General features: G+C 49.7%; 1 protein-coding gene across 1 annotated transcript in view; it reads right to left on the bottom strand.

The window, feature by feature from the left end:
• Nucleotides 1-19: 19 nt before the first annotated feature.
• Nucleotides 20-17,186, bottom strand: part of srcin1a (SRC kinase signaling inhibitor 1a) — a gene marked incomplete at both ends in the record, with an annotated part of 114,417 nt that continues 97,250 nt past the window's right edge. The window contains 14 exons of the mRNA XM_080523341.1: nucleotides 20-121; nucleotides 257-556; nucleotides 5,100-5,120; nucleotides 5,220-5,354; nucleotides 7,188-8,261; nucleotides 9,109-9,204; nucleotides 10,009-10,137; nucleotides 10,737-10,886; nucleotides 11,006-11,148; nucleotides 11,330-11,597; nucleotides 14,532-14,874; nucleotides 15,039-15,186; nucleotides 15,556-15,686; nucleotides 16,572-16,747. Of these exons, the coding sequence (XP_080379467.1) occupies nucleotides 20-121; nucleotides 257-556; nucleotides 5,100-5,120; nucleotides 5,220-5,354; nucleotides 7,188-8,261; nucleotides 9,109-9,204; nucleotides 10,009-10,137; nucleotides 10,737-10,886; nucleotides 11,006-11,148; nucleotides 11,330-11,597; nucleotides 14,532-14,874; nucleotides 15,039-15,186; nucleotides 15,556-15,686; nucleotides 16,572-16,747 (3,216 nt within the window). The remainder of the gene's footprint in view (nucleotides 122-256; nucleotides 557-5,099; nucleotides 5,121-5,219; nucleotides 5,355-7,187; nucleotides 8,262-9,108; nucleotides 9,205-10,008; nucleotides 10,138-10,736; nucleotides 10,887-11,005; nucleotides 11,149-11,329; nucleotides 11,598-14,531; nucleotides 14,875-15,038; nucleotides 15,187-15,555; nucleotides 15,687-16,571; nucleotides 16,748-17,186) is intronic.

Raw genomic sequence — 17,186 nt, 5'->3', positions numbered from 1 at the left:
CCCCCCATCCTCCTCTTCCTCACTGCGAGTTGCTGGGGGAGATGGTCTTGGGCAAAGTCTTGCTACCGCGCTCCTTGTAGCTGTTGTGGCTGCTGGAGTACTGGAGGCTACGGCCAGAGGGCTTGAGGCACAGGGAGGAGAGGGTGATGGAGGTCAGGGGGGTGGGGGAGGAGGGGGAGGGGGTGGGGGTTGTGGAGGTGGGGGAGGTGGAGGAGGAGGAGGAGGAGGGGGTGGCTGAGGGGGAGCGGCCGTTGGCCAGTGGCAGAGAGTTGGAGTTGGTGCGCTGCTCTCGGAGGAGGCGGTGGTGGCGGAAGGTGGAGGAGAGGAGCAGGGCCTCTGCACTAAGGCTGGTGGCCGACAGGCTGGCCAGCAGAGCCTTGGCCTGGTTGGAGGAGGCGGTCAGGGAGGACAGCGCCCCCTCCTGGGGATACTTCCTCAGGCCAGGGGCGAACACAGCCGAGCCGGAGGGCAGACGGCCTGAGAAACTGGCAGCTCTGGTGCCCGAGAGGAGGGGCTCAATACCGCCACTGCTGCTGTTGCCACTGTTCCCCCAAAACTACAGGCACGGTCCCCCCCGAAACAGACGAGGAACAGGAGGAGGACGAGGAGAGGAGGAGGAACATTGGGAGAGATTGCGAAGGTTTAGGGTAAAAAAGAGAAATGAAAAAGAGAGTACATTCTTATAGTTGGTAGTGGTATGCTGGGGCTTGTCCCCTACAGCACTTTTCATTCACACAGATATTCACCTTGTACACATGCACCCACGCACAGACACACACACACACACACACACACACACACACACACACACACACACAGAGTGGAGAGTTGCAATGTCAGTCACTGTAGCAGGTGTGAAGGTATGGGAAGGACAACCAACAGAGCTTTGGCAAGGGGGAGGAGGGGGGGGGGGGTAGAGTGGGGGGAGCTACTGTAAGGTGTGTTGGCTGGGGCAAGAGTACAGGATAGGGAGTGGTGCAGCTCTGTAGTCGAGTGATGCTGAGGTGGAGGAGGAGGCTGAAGAGGACAGGCCGGGACACATCTCTCACTGCTGCAGGGTCACAGAGGCGCAGGTTGGGGGGCAGGCCAGGTGGTGCGGAGGGGGCACAGGGTCACACAGGGGTGACGGGGTAGGTGAGGTGGCGCCCCCCAGGAACAGGTGTAGAGACACAAAGGCAGGCGAGGGTGGAGAGGTGAGAGGTGGGGGGTGAGGGAGGGGTGAGATGAGAACAAGAGACAAACATAGGAAACCGTTATTCAGGTTAGTATCAGCATGCATGATGCTAGCCAAGAGTGCCATCTACACAGAATGACAAAACCGACAATAAACAACAATCCTTTGCAACAGGATACTAACAACAACTGAAAAGTGAAAATGCATCAGAGGTGTTAAGGGTACACTGTTGTTGTCCATTCTGTTTTGACCGTTTTTTTAATGAACATCAAGTCATTAAAATTCAAAACACTTCAATGAACAGCATCACATTCATCTTCATGTGATGCTGGAGTGGACCAGTAGATGGCACAGTTCTACCAATGAGACGTTGGGTATTACTAACTATAAAGTGTGTCTCCTGCCATTGTCAACAGTCCCACTCACTAAGCAGGGCTGGAGGCAGGTGGCAGTCCCAGTGACAGTGCGTGGGTAGAGGACAGGCAGTCCCAAACGCTTCGGAGCTATGGCAGAACACCAGTGTGTGAGGATCCCCAGCTCTGTGATTAGCCCAAACTGGTGTCAGTGGCTGATGACACATGTCTAAACATCGAAGCTTGTTCCCGGTTGATAAGGGATGTACAGTGAAGCTATGATCCAGCCTTCACCTGAATATCTTGTCAGAGAGAGGAGAATGGGGAAAGAGCAAGAGACTATAGACCTGGTTTTTATCTTAGGCAACTTCTTCATGAATAAAAGTCTCTTACGATCACACCAGGGAACAGGTTCTCATAATGACTAAGAATAGAGCTGCACAATCTAAATGGATCTAAAGTTCCCTTTCTACATAACCTTTAAACAAGAGTATGTGGAAAGTTCCACAGTTTCAAAAGAAGCCACAATATTTGAGCTTCTCCTTGGGCTCTGTTAAGCACTTGGAGGGAATTTGGGAGGAGATTGAGGGGTTTAAGTTCTGTGTGATTGAAGAGAAGGTGCGTGCCGTGCTGTGCTGTGCTCTGCTGTCTGTCTATCTGCCTGCCAGGGTTTTAACCTGCTATGTTGCAGCTCCAGTGCCTCTGGTGGGCTCCCTTAAGACAGGGCCTGTTCCTTCTGCCTGAGGAGACCCTCTCAAGCCTGGCCGCCGCATTTATTCCGGTCTGTTAGTGCAGCAAAAGAGCCTCCCCTCATCTCCACAAGCTCCTCATCGCTGCCTGCCAAAAGATTGCCTCCTGGGACGAGAACTTGAACCACACGCCACCCACTCTCACCCCCAAAACCCTCAGCACCTTAACTAGCTTGCTTTGCCGCCAGAAGTAATAAGCGGCGAAATGGGAAATGGAAAATCGAGTATGAAAAGGATTCACATTGTCATGGCCTTTCTTGATCTGTGCCAAAGCAAACGGAGTGAATTCATGGCTTTGAACTGTCTGTTCTCATACATCCCGTGATTTGAAGGACTTTCTCTGAATGTTAATAGTCTGATTGAACACGTCGCCTGGTAGCAACAAGCCTATGTGTAATGGCACAGAACTTCATACTAACCACACAGACATGCACATACACAAGAACACGCGCACACACACACACACACACACACACACACACACACACACACACACACACACACACACACACACACACACACACACACACACACACACACACACACACACACACACACACACACACACACACACACACACACACACACACACACACACACACACACACACACACACACACACACACACACACACACACACACACACACACACACACACACACACACACACACACACACACACACACACACACACACACACACACACACACACACACACACACACACACACACACACACACACACACACACACACACACACACACACACACACACACACACACACACACACACACACACACACACAGGGATCCTTCAACTAGTCCTCCAGGCTTGGTGCATAACAAGAGTGAGTTTCCACCAATGATAATGTCATCATGGCCACTGAGAGCCAGGAGTCAGGAGTGTGGCGTCAGGAGTCAGGGGTCATCTCTGCGTAGGGAAGGGGAGAAGAGAGGACACCTCTTTACCTTTAGCTCTGGTCCCAGTTGAGAGGACACCCATGCTGGGCATGTCTGAGTGTCAGTCAAAGCAACAACATCAGTAGAGTGGGGCATCTAAAGGGGCACTTCAAACTTTATGAGTAATAAGGTGGGTCACACTAGGGTGGATTAATATATATCGTTTTTGATGCGCTTCGTCTTGCACATTCAAGGACCCGTTTGTCTGTTCCTTTTGTTGTACTGTATGGGAGTGGCTGTTGGTACGGCCCCTTCCCCTCGTGGACCTCTAACACCAGGGACAGAGACGGAAACAAGTCACAGACTTTATCGCTCTATCCCTGACAATCACAAATGCCTATGTATTGTATTTTTTTTGTCAATAAATCAAATCAAAAATCAAAATCTAAATAATAGGACATGCAGTACAAGGCATTTGAAAATGTTGATGAGACTTCTAAAGTGGGGGGAATCTAAAATGGTCCTGTTTTAACCATAAAAAGAGCCCGTTGACAATACTAGATTAACTTGAAGCTTCGATTCATTTAATTTCACTCTGAAATGGTTTTAGTCTTTTTGTTATTGTTGTTGTTGTTGTTGGCTTGATGCTATCCTAACTGGTGCCCATGCTGAGAGAAAGATTGTATGTTTTTTTATCCTTTTGATGAGGACACACACACACACACACACACACACAACACACACACGCACACACACACACACACACACACACACACACACAGACTTCAGTGTAATTGTTAACAGTTTGCAGACAAATAATGGGATTCATTTTCCTCTCAGTGGGCAAGCGAGGGAAGCCACTCCACCTGTACTACTCTATCAAAACAAGGAGAAAGAGCGATAAAGAAAGAAAGAGTGTGTGTGTGAGAGAGAGACGAGGAGAAGAATGGAGTCAGTAAGACGGGGAAGAAAGAGAATGAAAAGGATGGTGGATTGAGAGGAGGAAGAAAAAAGAGACAAAGTAATATGAGAGAGACAGAGAGAGAGACAGAGAGAGAGAGATGGAGGAATGAGTGAGAACGTGAGAGCTAAACAGCACGCACAGGGGGAGAGCTGTCCTCTTCATTGAATAATCAGTGATTGCACTGACACAACTGGGTACTGATTAGCCTCAGCCTCGACCAAGGAATGACTGCATTAAAGATTCCTCCGGTGCTTATACCACTCCAGGGTGGCCAAGCTTCATCACACTCTCTTTCTCTTCTCCTCTTCCTGAATCTCTCCCTCTCTCCATCTTCAGGACACACTCCCTCTCTGAATTCCCAGTCAAACGCTTGCTAGTGTAGAAAGAGTTTTAGGTGCACTTCAGTGATGTCAAAGCTGTTTCCATTGACATGAAACCTGAGTGCAGTAGAGGAGAACATTTTCCCTCAGCTTTACTTTGGACACGTCTGAACAGTTCAATTTCCCAGTCTCCCGTGAGATCCCTCGCATCCCTGAGTTGAGTCCCAACATCCTTAAAACCCCTAAAGTCCCCGCTCCACAACACCACTACCTCGGCCCCCTTTAAATCGACCAGGACCCCACTAGAGAACGTGCACTGGTACAGGAGAATAACATCTACCAGTCCGTGCAGTGTGTACTCCTAGAATAATAGCCTCAAGTCTTTCCATGTGAATTGCCTGGAAAAAACAACAACTGTATACTGGTCAGTTCTCAGTATGCACAGAGTCCTCTCAGTCTGCACCCACATTCAATGTGAGCCTGTGTAGAGGAGGTTCTTTGTCTTCCTGTCACTGTCAACCTGCCCTCGACCCTATGGAGAGCATGATAGCTCTCGCCACTAAGACACCTAATACAATCAGATACAGCACCAAGGAGAGAAGGTGTGCTGTACCATACTTCAGTATTACAGTAGGGTTACCTTACTGCTGGACCTGCATTTCTGTAAGGGGGCATAGCAGAGGTGCAGACGTGTGAGGTATCAGGTAGAGGTCAGGTGCAGGCAGGGGGGTAGTGGGTGATCAGTAGAGTAGAGTGATACCTGCTGCTGGCCCTGGCTCTTGAGGAAGTCCTCCCTCTTGGTTACTTTAGTCTTCTCTGTGCTGCTCTGCTGCAAGTGCTTCAGTCTGGAGGCAGCGGAGGAGTGGAGCACTTTACCCATGCCGGCGTTTCCTCCCTGGAAAAGGAGACGGAGAGAAAGGGGAGGAGAGGAGAGGACGAGAGGGTATGAGTGTCAATGGACAATAACGGATTCCTATTTCTTTCCTTTCCCTAAAACAGCTTAAATATGGACTCATATCAACTCAATAGGAGCTCTGACTCCTGCACTGTAAGCCAGTCTATCACCCCCCCCCCCCCCCCCCCCCCCCCAGTGGTTGCTGGCCCTGAGTGCATGCATGGGTTTTAGAGACTCGCTAAACTAGCTCTTCACAATCCACACCACTGACTTTCACTGTACCATTACACTGAGGCCGCAGCGCTAGGGAAGACCTGACTAACAGGGCAAAGCAGAAATGTGAAATTGAAAGTGACGTTCCGTAGCATGGCTACACCACGGGTTCCATCCTATGATGCAGTGGGCATAATGATCTTTTTTGACAAGCGTCTCCAGCTCTAATATGCGCAAAAAACCAATACACACTCGGTCACACACCATACCTACCTCCACCCCGCACAAACACTGACAGAGAATAGAAGCAGTGTATTTGAGTACAGGGGCATTTCCCAAAGTCTTAAAAGGAGAGATGTCAAGTCCTATCGATTGTGGAATTAGACATTGAATTGTAGCAGATATTGCATTTTCGGGGCATTGCTCAATTGAAATTCACTAACCAACCTGACAAACTCAATTAATTCTTGAATTGGTTGGAATTGAAATGGGGCCCAAAATTGTCATTTCTCAAAATAAACCAGCTCAGTCAGTGTGTCATGCTAGCAGAGATAGAATAGTAAATCTGGATGCAGGATCTGATTTAAGTAATGAGACTCTGGCAGGAGTACAGTGGGGTGATGAAATAACGTGTGAAAAGGCAGCAATCCCACACCATGCCGCGGGACCTCTCCACGGCGGCTTGGCTGTGGAGAAATGCACCATGACGGGATCACTGGTAGGCCTGGTAGTCATGCCCTGCGTGGGAGTCCTTACTCACAGAGAATTCTTGGAAGCACATGCTACACACATTCTTTTTTATGTCTTTTGTCTATTCCCCTCTCACTGTGTCCATCTTCATTATTCAATGATTTCTGTCATTCTGTGCAAGCTTTACAAGCTGTGTTACACTACAGGTGACACGTGATAAACTCCCAGCATGCACCTCTGTGGGTGACTGCACCATATCCAGATAGACTGAGATGTATGGAACTGTGCAAATGTACGACCCTGAGATAATGACAACAAGAGCGTGTGTCTATGTTAAGCTCCAGAACAATTTGGTTACAAATCTCCACATTTCAATCAATGACTTTAAGGAAAGGCTATAACAATAGATGATGCAAGTAACTGGGAAATTGATTTCAGTTAGGAGAGTAGGCACGGAACAAGATGACAAGAACAGTGTCATAAAGAGGGGGAGAGAGAGAAAGAAAGAGAGGCAGAGAAATTACAGTTTATTGTCACAGAGATTGAAATTGCCCTGGTTTTACAGACTAGAAACAGCAGATGCCAGGGCAGATCAATGAAAAGATAATTAACCACCCCCTGCCCAAAGGGACAGCAGCCACATTACTAATCAGAGAACAGAGAAGGAGAGTGTGTGTTGTGTGCCTCTCAGAGTTTAGGACAGCTAAGGGGTTGACAGTGGCTGGCTGAGGGTTTCAATTTGTAATGAAAATATTAGCCAATGTGATTTATCAGGGAACAGCGAGACAACAGAAAGCTCCTCATGTTATAAAGCTTCAGTGGAGAGTGAAATCCCAACACATAAAGCCCAAAGGATAGGAGAAAAAAAAGTGAGAGGTGAGTGCATGCCCTCCAAGAAGGAGAGCCTACGTGGCAGAGGAGGTTATGGACCTTGGTCATGGTGGGAGTGAAGGAGCAGGGCTTGGGAGGGACCGGGGGCTTCTTTGTCTCTGAGACTGGAGTGCTGGGCGTCTGGGCTGGCTCTGGAACCTCTGCAGGGGGGGTGTCTGTGGAGACTATCTGGGGGTAGAAGTGCCCTGTGGGGGGGTGGCCACTGAGCTCTAGAAGGGTGTTCTCTAGCTCGCGGATGGTCTCCTCCAAGCTGTCCAGCCTCCTGTAGGTGCTGCTGCGGATGTCGTCTCCCCGGGTCCATGGGCTCTGGCCCACCCTGGCCTGGCTCTCCTTAGAACCGGCAGAGTCATTGGGTTCCGATGCAGGATCTGCTGAGCTCCGCTGGGGCTCTGGGTGGGCAGCTGGAGCACTCTCTGTACCAGTGCTGTTGTGGAGTGTTAGGATCCTGTCCCCTGTCTCCATCCCTACCCTCAGTGCCTCTCTGAGAGAGTCCTGCTGCTCTGGGGAGAGTGTGATCCTGGGGCTGCGGCCCAGGCTGCTGTGTGAGGGACCTGCCCTGGGTTTGGGCACCGGCTTAGACGAGCCCCCGTCTCTGCCCAGCAGGGAGTGCAGTTGTCTATATGCCTCTTGGACTGTTACAGTGTCCCTGAAGAGCACCAGGAGTGGGCCCCCACCCAGGTGGACGTCAGCGTTAGCCTCCGAAGTGAGCGGTGGGAGGGTGAGTGTCTGCAGACCCTCTGCCCCGGTCCTGCGGAGCTCCAGGGCCTCAGGGGGAGACACCACCATCACCTCCAGCTCAGTGACCACCACAGCCAGTGTCTCTCTCTCCTCCCCCTCCGTCTCAAATGACTCCTGGATCCTCAGCTCCCTCCTGGGGGGCTTCCTCTGAGCCTGTCCAATGGGATCCTTCCTCTTAGTGACTTCCTGGATCTGGGAGAATGTCTGAGGACTTGTCTGTTCTTGTGACTGGCCCACTTTAGGAGGGACATGTTGGTCCTGGGTCAAGTCTCTGACAGAGCCCCCGGTGGAAGAGAGTGGAACTGACACACACTCTGTCAGCACAATCCGGGGGACTGGAGAGAGGATCGGACTAGGCAGGGCTGCACTCTGTACCTGCAACACAAAAAGGGAGCCTAACATTAAAATCATATTCAAACTACCACTCCCATAAATCTAAACAACCCCTTAATATAAAAAAATAAAATAAAAATAATAATAATAATAATAATACCGATACTACTACTACTACTACTACTACTACTACTACTACTACTACTACTACTACTACTACTACTACTACTACTACTACTACTACTACTACTACTACTACTACTACTACTACTACTACTACTACTACTACTACTACTACTACTACTACTACTACTACTACTACTACTACTACTACTACTACTACTACTACTACTACTACTACTACTACTACTACTACTACTACTACTACTACTACTACTACTACTACTACTACTACTACTACTACTACTACTACTACTACTACTACTACTACTACTACTACTACTACTACTACTACTACTACTACTACTACTACTACTACTACTACTACTACTACTACTACTACTACTACTACTACTACTACTACTACTACTACTACTACTACTACTACTACTACTACTACTACTACTACTACTACTACTACTACTACTACTACTACTACTACTACTACTACTACTACTACTACTACTACTACTACTACTACTACTACTACTACTACTACTACTACTACTACTACTACTACTACTACTACTACTACTACTACTACTACTACTACTACTACTACTACTACTAATAATAATAATAATAATAATAATTGAATATGATGATTCCCTGTACAGTATGACATGGCCCTTTGTATCCAGATTAATGTATCAGTTATTAGTTATAGTAAACACACTGTAAGGCCTATATCAGTGTGTCAGTCTCTTACCTGGGAGTCTGATGCCAGTTTGCTGACACTATGGTCTGATCTGATTCTGCCCTGCTCCCAATGTAGGCCAGAGCAGCCCAGCGACGCTCTGGACAGCTGATAGACACAGTGTAGTAGAGTTTCACAACTTTATATATACACACACGTGCACGCACATGCACACACACACACACGCACACAGACACGCACACGCACACGCACACACACACACACACACACACACACACACACACACACACACACACACACACACTCACAGTCTCGCATGTAAACACACCATGCACTGCAAAACAACACACAAGTCACAGTGTCAGTACGGTACGTGTCTGTGAGGGACTGATGCATTACTAAGCAACTGTGTCAGTGGTATGCTCCTTCTTAACATTGGGGTGAGGTCAATTGCTTGTTGTGTCCTGGTACAAACAGCATCTGGAAACGGTGTATTCGGGGGGGTGTTCTGGTAAAGGACGGAGGAAGGAGGAAGTGCAAGACCTACGGGCTGCATTTCAGACCCTAGCAGTGTGGTCTCCTTTCCCAACAACAGTGATACCAAGGGAAGGGAGGATGTTTTCCCCCTCCAATCTCTTTCTCTGTCTCTCAGGGAAGGGCTTAAACGCAGCAGACAGCTCACGGCGGACATGCACATCCACACAGAAAGAGCCTCGGTATTACACATGTCCTCTGGTGACCAGCTGCTGTCGTAGGAGACCCTGTGGTGAGTAGTGTGGCTAGAGCTCAGGGTAAGAGGTTGGGAGTGTGTTTTAGGTTTTGACCGGAGTGTGTTTAGGGGGTAAGGAGGTATGTGGGTTTGTGTGGTGTGTGTGGGGAAGAGGGGTGGGGGGTGGGGGGGTAGCCCCAGGAGGCAGCAGTCCACAGCAGCAGCCCTGGTCTGGGCATTACCTTGGTGCCCGAGGCCCCTGAGGACCACAGGTCGAGGCTGGAGGGGGGTATGCTGGTCCTGTTGCAGGGGGTACAGGGCAGGGTGTGGGAGGGGGACAGGCTGAGCCTGAGGGGAGCTCTCTGAAACAGCTGGGGGAGGGGGAGGGGGCATTTTACATCATATAAATAGCGGTTAAATTAAGTTAAGTAAATCGAAATGTCATAGTGAACATGATGATAATTGGTCTGTATAAAACCACCCAAAATCGGAGCTTTAATTTTTTTTTCCCCCCACCAAATGGCAAGCAGGGCTTCACAAACACAACCCAACGATCCATTAGGGTCCATCTGTCCTGGCTGTGATGATCTGTAAGCCCTGGGTGGTGGTGTGTATCATTAAGCTGTGTGATCTCTGGGCTCTCCAAGTGAGAAGGCCAGGGGCAGTAAGGGCATATGGCACCTGCTGCTTTGGCCTGACCTTCCACTCTGGAACAGCAATCTGTCAGTGTTAATGAGGCCTCCAGTGTGTGTGTGTGTGTGTGTGTGTGTGTGTGTGTGTCTGTGTGTGTGTGTGTGTGTGTGTCTGTGTGTGTCCATTCCCAAAGGTAAGTTATGGAGGCGAATCTACTTTTTCAGCAGAGTGTGTGTAGCTACCCACCATCGAACCTACAATCGAACCTGTACCACTTCTAGTCACATCATTTCAACCAACCAACCAAGTTCTGCTACTGCGTCTAGTAGAACAGTACCTCCAGTTCAGCAGCGATCCTGTCCTCCTCCGTGTCCTCTTTCTCCCCGGAGGCCAGTGTAGGAGGGGTGGAGGCAGGACGAGGCATTTCAGACACGGTCCGCCGCAGCTTCACATGGGGTTTCTGTCCCTCTGACTCCTCTGACTCGGACTTCTAACACACACACGCACGCACACACCCAAACACACACAGAGAAACGTACGGAAGTGAATTCATGACTGTGCGTGAGTGTGTGAGTGTAAATGTACTGTATGCCAACTTACAGCCACCTTCATGCTCTTGCCAGGGATTAGGGGCTCTCCACTACGGGTGGTCAGGCCGGGGGACGACGGGAAACTGCGTCGTGGTGGCGGGGGAGGAGGCGACTTTGAGGGTTTCTCTGTGCGATACCTAGCCACCGTCAGCTCTGCATCTTTGGCGGGCATGGTAGTCACATGGGCACCCGTGACAGGAGAGAGAGACATACAGCATGAACATCCAAACTGACACTATTTCCAACACTGTGATAATAACATTCATCGGTGACCCAAAAACACTATCTCTAACCCTGGGTAACTGAAGTGTGCACTGGGTAAACTTAGGAGTGGTCTTACCGGAGCCCCGTCTGGAGCCAGTCTCTTTGCCCGACAGTTTGTGTATGGCGTGCTGGGGCTTGTTGACGCGGTGCTCGGGCGTGGCTGTGACACTCTGGGGGTTCGGAGAGGGCGTGTTGGAGACAGATTTGATCTGCTTGGCAGCAAAGTCCAGGTCTGGGATGGCCTTCATCAGCTCTGCCTGGGTCTCCTCCAGCAGACGGTTGATGTCCTGAGCGCTGTACTGTGTCAGACTGGCCCGTTTCTCCTCCCAGTCCCGCTCCGCCGCCTGGAATAACAATTTATGATCATTTTTTATTGCCATGCAATCAACTTTGGAATTCAATTGTTGGAATTTGGTATTTTGCGCTCTAGACAAGGGGTCTGCCATAGACGGCAACCCTGGAGCAATTAGGGGTTCAGTGCCTTGCTCAAGGACGTCGAACCGCTGAGCTGCCAACCTTGTGATTATTAGACGCCGGCACTACCTCCTGAGCCACAGCCACCACTAATGCCCAACTGCATATAGAGGTACTGTATAACATATACGAGTGTATGCACAGAAACAGACACAGACATGTTTGCCAGGCAAGCAAATGCTATATGAATGAATGAATGAATGAATGAATGAATGGTCTTTATTGTCATTGCTATAGTACAGGTACCAAACAACGAAATTTGGGAGGGGTGGCTCCCCTGGTGCTAGGAAAGAAAAAAAAAGAAAAAAAACAAGAAGGGAAAGGAGCTGGTTTACATAAATAAAGGCTATGTACACTATCCACTATACTATACTGTACAGATAAAACGACTAGGGTTGTCATATTGCACATAGTGTTATTGCACATTCATTTAAAGTGTCGCAGTTTGCAGGCTTGAAATGTACACATTTGTGCCTCAGCACTACACCTGATTTTTCAATCCAGCAGCTGCCATCAATCCGTCCAGACTGTCCAGGGCCCAGAACCTAGGTCTTTGCTGTGTTCAGGGCCTGGATGGCCCTGGGGTAGAAGCTGAGCTTCAGTCTGTTTGTCCTTGCGGCCATGGTCCTGTACCGCCTTTTCGAGGGCAGCCGGGCAAAGTGTTCGTACCCAGGGTGGGATGGGTCTCTGGAGATCTTGGAGGCCTTCCTGAGGCAGCGTGTGTTGTACAGCTCTTCCAGAGAGGGGAGGGGGGCGCCGGTGATCTTCTGGGCTGTTCTCACGACTCTCTGTAGCGCATTTCTCTCTGCGGCTGTGCAGCTGGAGAACCAGTTGCAGATGCAGTAGGTGAGGATGCTCTCCACTGCGCAGCGGTAGAAGGCCACCAGTATCTCCTGCTTGTTGTGGTCCTTCCTGAGGACTCTCAGGAAGTAGAGCCGCTGTTGTGCCTTCTTGATGATGGCTGCTGTGTTGTTCTTCCAGGACAAGTCATCCTGTATGTGCACCCCCAGGAATCGGAGGGTTGAGACTCTCTCCACGCTCTCTCCGTCGATTAGCAGGGGCTGGACCTCAGATTTTTTCCTCCTGAAGTCCACGATGATTTCCTGGGTCTTTGACTGATTCAGCAGCAGGTTGTTAACCTTGCACAGCTTGCTCAGCTGCTCTACCTCATCCCTGTACGCCGCCTCGTCCCCCCCCGAGATGCAGCCCACCACGGTGGTGTCGTCTGCAAACTTTACGATGGAGTTGCTGGGGTGGACGGGGGTGAAGTCGTAGGTGTAGAGGTTGTAGAGGATGGGGCTTAGCACGCAGCCCTGGGGGGACCCAGTGCTGAGTCTGAGGGCTGTGGAGGTGTGGGAGCCCACCCGCACCCTCTGGGGGCGGTCGGACAGGAAGTCCTTGATCCATGCACATATAGAGTGTGATAGTCCCAGGTCTAGTAGTTTGGTCACTAGCCTGTCTGGAAGGATGGTGTTGAAGGCAGAGCTGAAGTCCACAAAGAGCAGTCTCGCGTAGCTGTTTCCCCTCTCCAGGTGGGATAGAGTGGAGTGGAGAGTCGTCGCGATGGCGTCCTCTGTGGACCTGTGGGCTCTGTAGGCGAACTGGTATGGATCCAGGTTGGGCGGGAGGCGTGTGACTATGTGGGCCCGGACTAGTTTCTCGAAGCACTTCATGATGATTGGTGTGAGTGCCACCGGGCGGTAGTCGTTTAGGCAGCTCACCGTGCTTTTCTTCGGGACTGGGATGATAGTTGAGGTTTTCAGGCAGGGTGGGATGGTGGCCTGGGACAGGGACTGGTTGAAGATGTTGGTGAAAACCCCGGCCAGCTGGTCGGCGCAGTCCCTCAGCACCCGTCCCAGGACGCCATCCGGCCCTGAGGCTTTCCTGGGGTCCACCGCCTTCAGCACGCGTCTCACTTCATGCTCTGTGAGGGTGAGGCTGCTGAGAGCTGGAGAGAGTGGTGTTTGTGTTGTGGTTACCTCCGTTCGCCCCTCGTCGAACCGGGCGTAGAAGGAGTTCAGCTTTTCCGCCAGCAGGGGGTCGTCCTCTGCGGCTGTGAGCCTGTTGGCTCTGAAGTTTGTCATGTGCTGAACCCCCTGCCACACCCGCCTGGAGTCGTTGCTCAGGAAGCATTCCTCAATCTTCTCTCTGTGGTCTGCCTTGGCCTCCCGGATGCCGCGCTTTAGGTTAGCCCTGGTGGTGCTGTACAGCAGTGTGCCCTTCCCTGCGAAGAAGGCGTTGTCCCTCTCATTGATCAGTTTTTGGACCTTCCCAGTCATCCATGGCTTCGTGTTGGGGTAGACCCGGACCCGTTTGTCCACGGTGACTGAGTTGGTGCAGTTCAATATGTGGTTCAGAACCGACGACGTGAACTGTTCCAGGTCCTCATGCTCATATTCCTGCCATGAGGTGTCATTTAGGCAGATCTGCAGTGGAGCGGACCCTGCTGGCCAGGTTCTGACAGTCTTAGTGGTGATGGGAGCACTTTTCCTCATGGTAGTGTAGGCTGGGATCAGGAGGATTGACACATGGTCAGATATGCCTAGATGAGCTAGCGGTCTAGCCTTGTAAGCAAGCTTGATGTTGGTGTATACCTTATCCAGTGTTTTTTCTCCTCTTGTTGCACATTTAACATGCTGATAGAACTTGGGTAGTACTACCTTCAGGTCAGCATGATTAAAGTCTCCGGCGATAATATCCACTCTACATGAAACACTGCCAAACCAATGCCACATCAGGGAACTCAGGACTCAAGAGATGGAACAGGAACACAGAGACGAAGTGAAAACAGAAGGGTTGCGTACCAGTCGAACCTCCACAGACACAGCCTTGTCAGCGGCAGCACGGCTGGCCAGCTCCTCCAGGGCCCGGCCCTTGTGAGGTACAGGGGGATGGTTGTCCCTGTGGAGGCCAGAGGGGTTCCCGTGGCCGTGGCTGTGGCTGTGGCTGTGGCCGTGGCCGTGTCCGTCCCTGGAGGAGTGGGGGCTCCAGTTGGACAGGCTGCTGCCTCCCCCCAGGTCGTTGAGGTTGAGTTGAGGGGGGCTGGTGGGGATATCAAAGTCAGCACTCTTCCGGAACTCCTCGCCGTGCTTAGAGGAGGGACTGGAGAAGTCTTCCTGTTTCTTCCATACTCCCTCGTTCACTTGCCTGGGAATAATAACAACAAACACACACACACAGTAGAGTGGTGTCAGGATAGGCTGTTGTGTTTTGTCTGCACAGAACAGCCAAAAATGCACCAGGCACTTACTTACATGACTTTCACTCCAAAATCCAGTGTAGAATACTTGTCTGTGTGTGTTGGATCTTACCTGCGCATGGTGGTCAGGGTGTCGGTGACGGACCTGCAGCGCTTTAGTAGGGCGTCCAGTCTGTGTGGCTCCTCTTTGAGGAACTTCACAGCCTCCACCTCCACCCTCAGCACCACCCGCATCTTACTCTGCAGACTGGGGAACTGATCTAGAGGGGGTTCAGTACATCAACCAATGTTTATGACTTAAAACATATCTGTTTACAGAGCATGACAAACGTAATGTCATCATTTCAATTTTCCAATTTCATGAGATTGTAAGGTTTAACATAGAACATAGCATTGCGACTTCGACCACGTTTTTTCTGACGATGACTGATGTATCGTCGATTCTGTTACTTACTACTTGTGTGTATACGAGTGTCTGCTAAACGGCTTAAATGTTCAATGTTAGATTGTAATGTCTGGTTGTTTGACAGCGATAGGCTATTTGAGTGACTAGCTCCGTGTGAGTGACAGTTAGTGGGGGCCTGAGGTAGTGATTAGTGTTAAAGTGTCTCAGTGACTCAGTGACTCACTCTTGAGCTCTGTGAGCGTTTCCCCCAGCTTCCTCAGAACCGTGGCCTTCTCTTCCAGCTCCTGGACCGTCACCAGCTTGTGATTGACAGACGAGTCCGTTTGGATGTCCTCCACTGACTTCTCCAGGTCACTGTGTAAGTGCAGGCAGACAGGTTTATATATTATTTTGTTTATACTCTTTTTTTGTTGTGAATGTGAATGACTTATTGGGGTTAACACTAGGTTTTCACACACTTTCACATTCCTCACACCACAACCTTACTGACTTCACACTCAGTCAGGGTGAAAGAGGTGAAACCATTAATTAACCATCAATTAAATCTTGAATTAAGTATTAGACATTCGTCATTAAACTGTAAACAGTAGGACTGAGATTAACTACAGTATAGAACTACATTACTCAACAGCTATAATGCAGTAGCCCTACACTACTGTTTTATTCATAGACAACCAAAATATAGCAACAGCGATTTTATACAGCTACAAATCTAAGCTGATGGCCTCATGGTGTTTGCCTGCTACAACCCCACTGTAGTGTGTGTGTGTGTGTGTGTGTGTGTGTGTGTGTGTGTGTGTGTGCGCGTGTGTGTGTGTGTGGGAGAAGGCAATAGAACCACATACTCACACTCACACTCACACTCACAGACACAGACACACACACATTCACTCGCTGAGCTAACCCACTAATGAAAATGAAACTTAACGACGTCTGATAAATCAGCCTCCAGCCATATGGCGTATCAAAATCATATGAATAATTAAATTAAATAAAATGGCTTTTAGCAATGGTTAATAACGAACATGGATTAACGACATGATCTAATGAGCCCGATGATTTATTCAAGAAAGTCCACTCAGATGAAGTTCCAGACCGTTTACTATGGTGAATGGTGTCTGGTAACCTGAGATGTCTTCAGATTGTTATCAGTATGACTGTGACGGGCCTACTGCCTTTGTACAGCCAATACATATCCAGCCAACTCCATGCATCTGAACGGAGCTGTGCAATACTGACTGGAGCTGTTGGATGATCAGCTCCTCCTCGTTGAGGTATTTGAGTCTCTCTTCCTCCACCAGGAGGCGCTGTCTCTGCAGAGGGTCCTCCTGCTTCCTCAAGGCGTCACTCACGCGCACGCTCAGCTCCGTCTCAGTCCGCTTCAGCAGCGTCCGTACCGAGTCCTGGTTCTGGATCTGAACACGCATTCACACACAGACACAGACACACAGACACACACACACACACACACACACACACACACACACACACACACACACACACACACACACACACACACACACAGTATGGTTAGATGGTTACAAGGATACTGATGCTTTCTCATGATACTATGAATGTGTTTTTGAGAATAAACCTTCACAGAGTTTGGGTGGAATTATGCACCTGAGGTAGGTCTGCCTTGAGCGATGCTTGTGGAACTCATGAACTTTTAAAATAATAAAGCGATCGCAGGTTGGCAGCATCTTCAAAAGAAGAAAGAATTACTGCTGCCTGAGGAGCTTTTCAGGATTGGCATCAATGATTTACGGGTCTTGTGTATACTATCCTGTCCTGTCCTTGACTGTGTGCGTTCTTTTGGACCACGTCCTTCTCTGTCTAGTAATGTGTTGATAT

The sequence above is a fragment of the Nansenia antarctica genome (genome assembly GCF_963989245.1).
Source record: "Nansenia antarctica genome assembly, chromosome: 2".
NCBI lineage: Eukaryota > Metazoa > Chordata > Actinopteri > Argentiniformes > Microstomatidae > Nansenia > Nansenia antarctica.
Note: the sequence above shows the minus strand (reverse complement) of the source record. Positions and strands in the feature narration are given on the sequence as shown.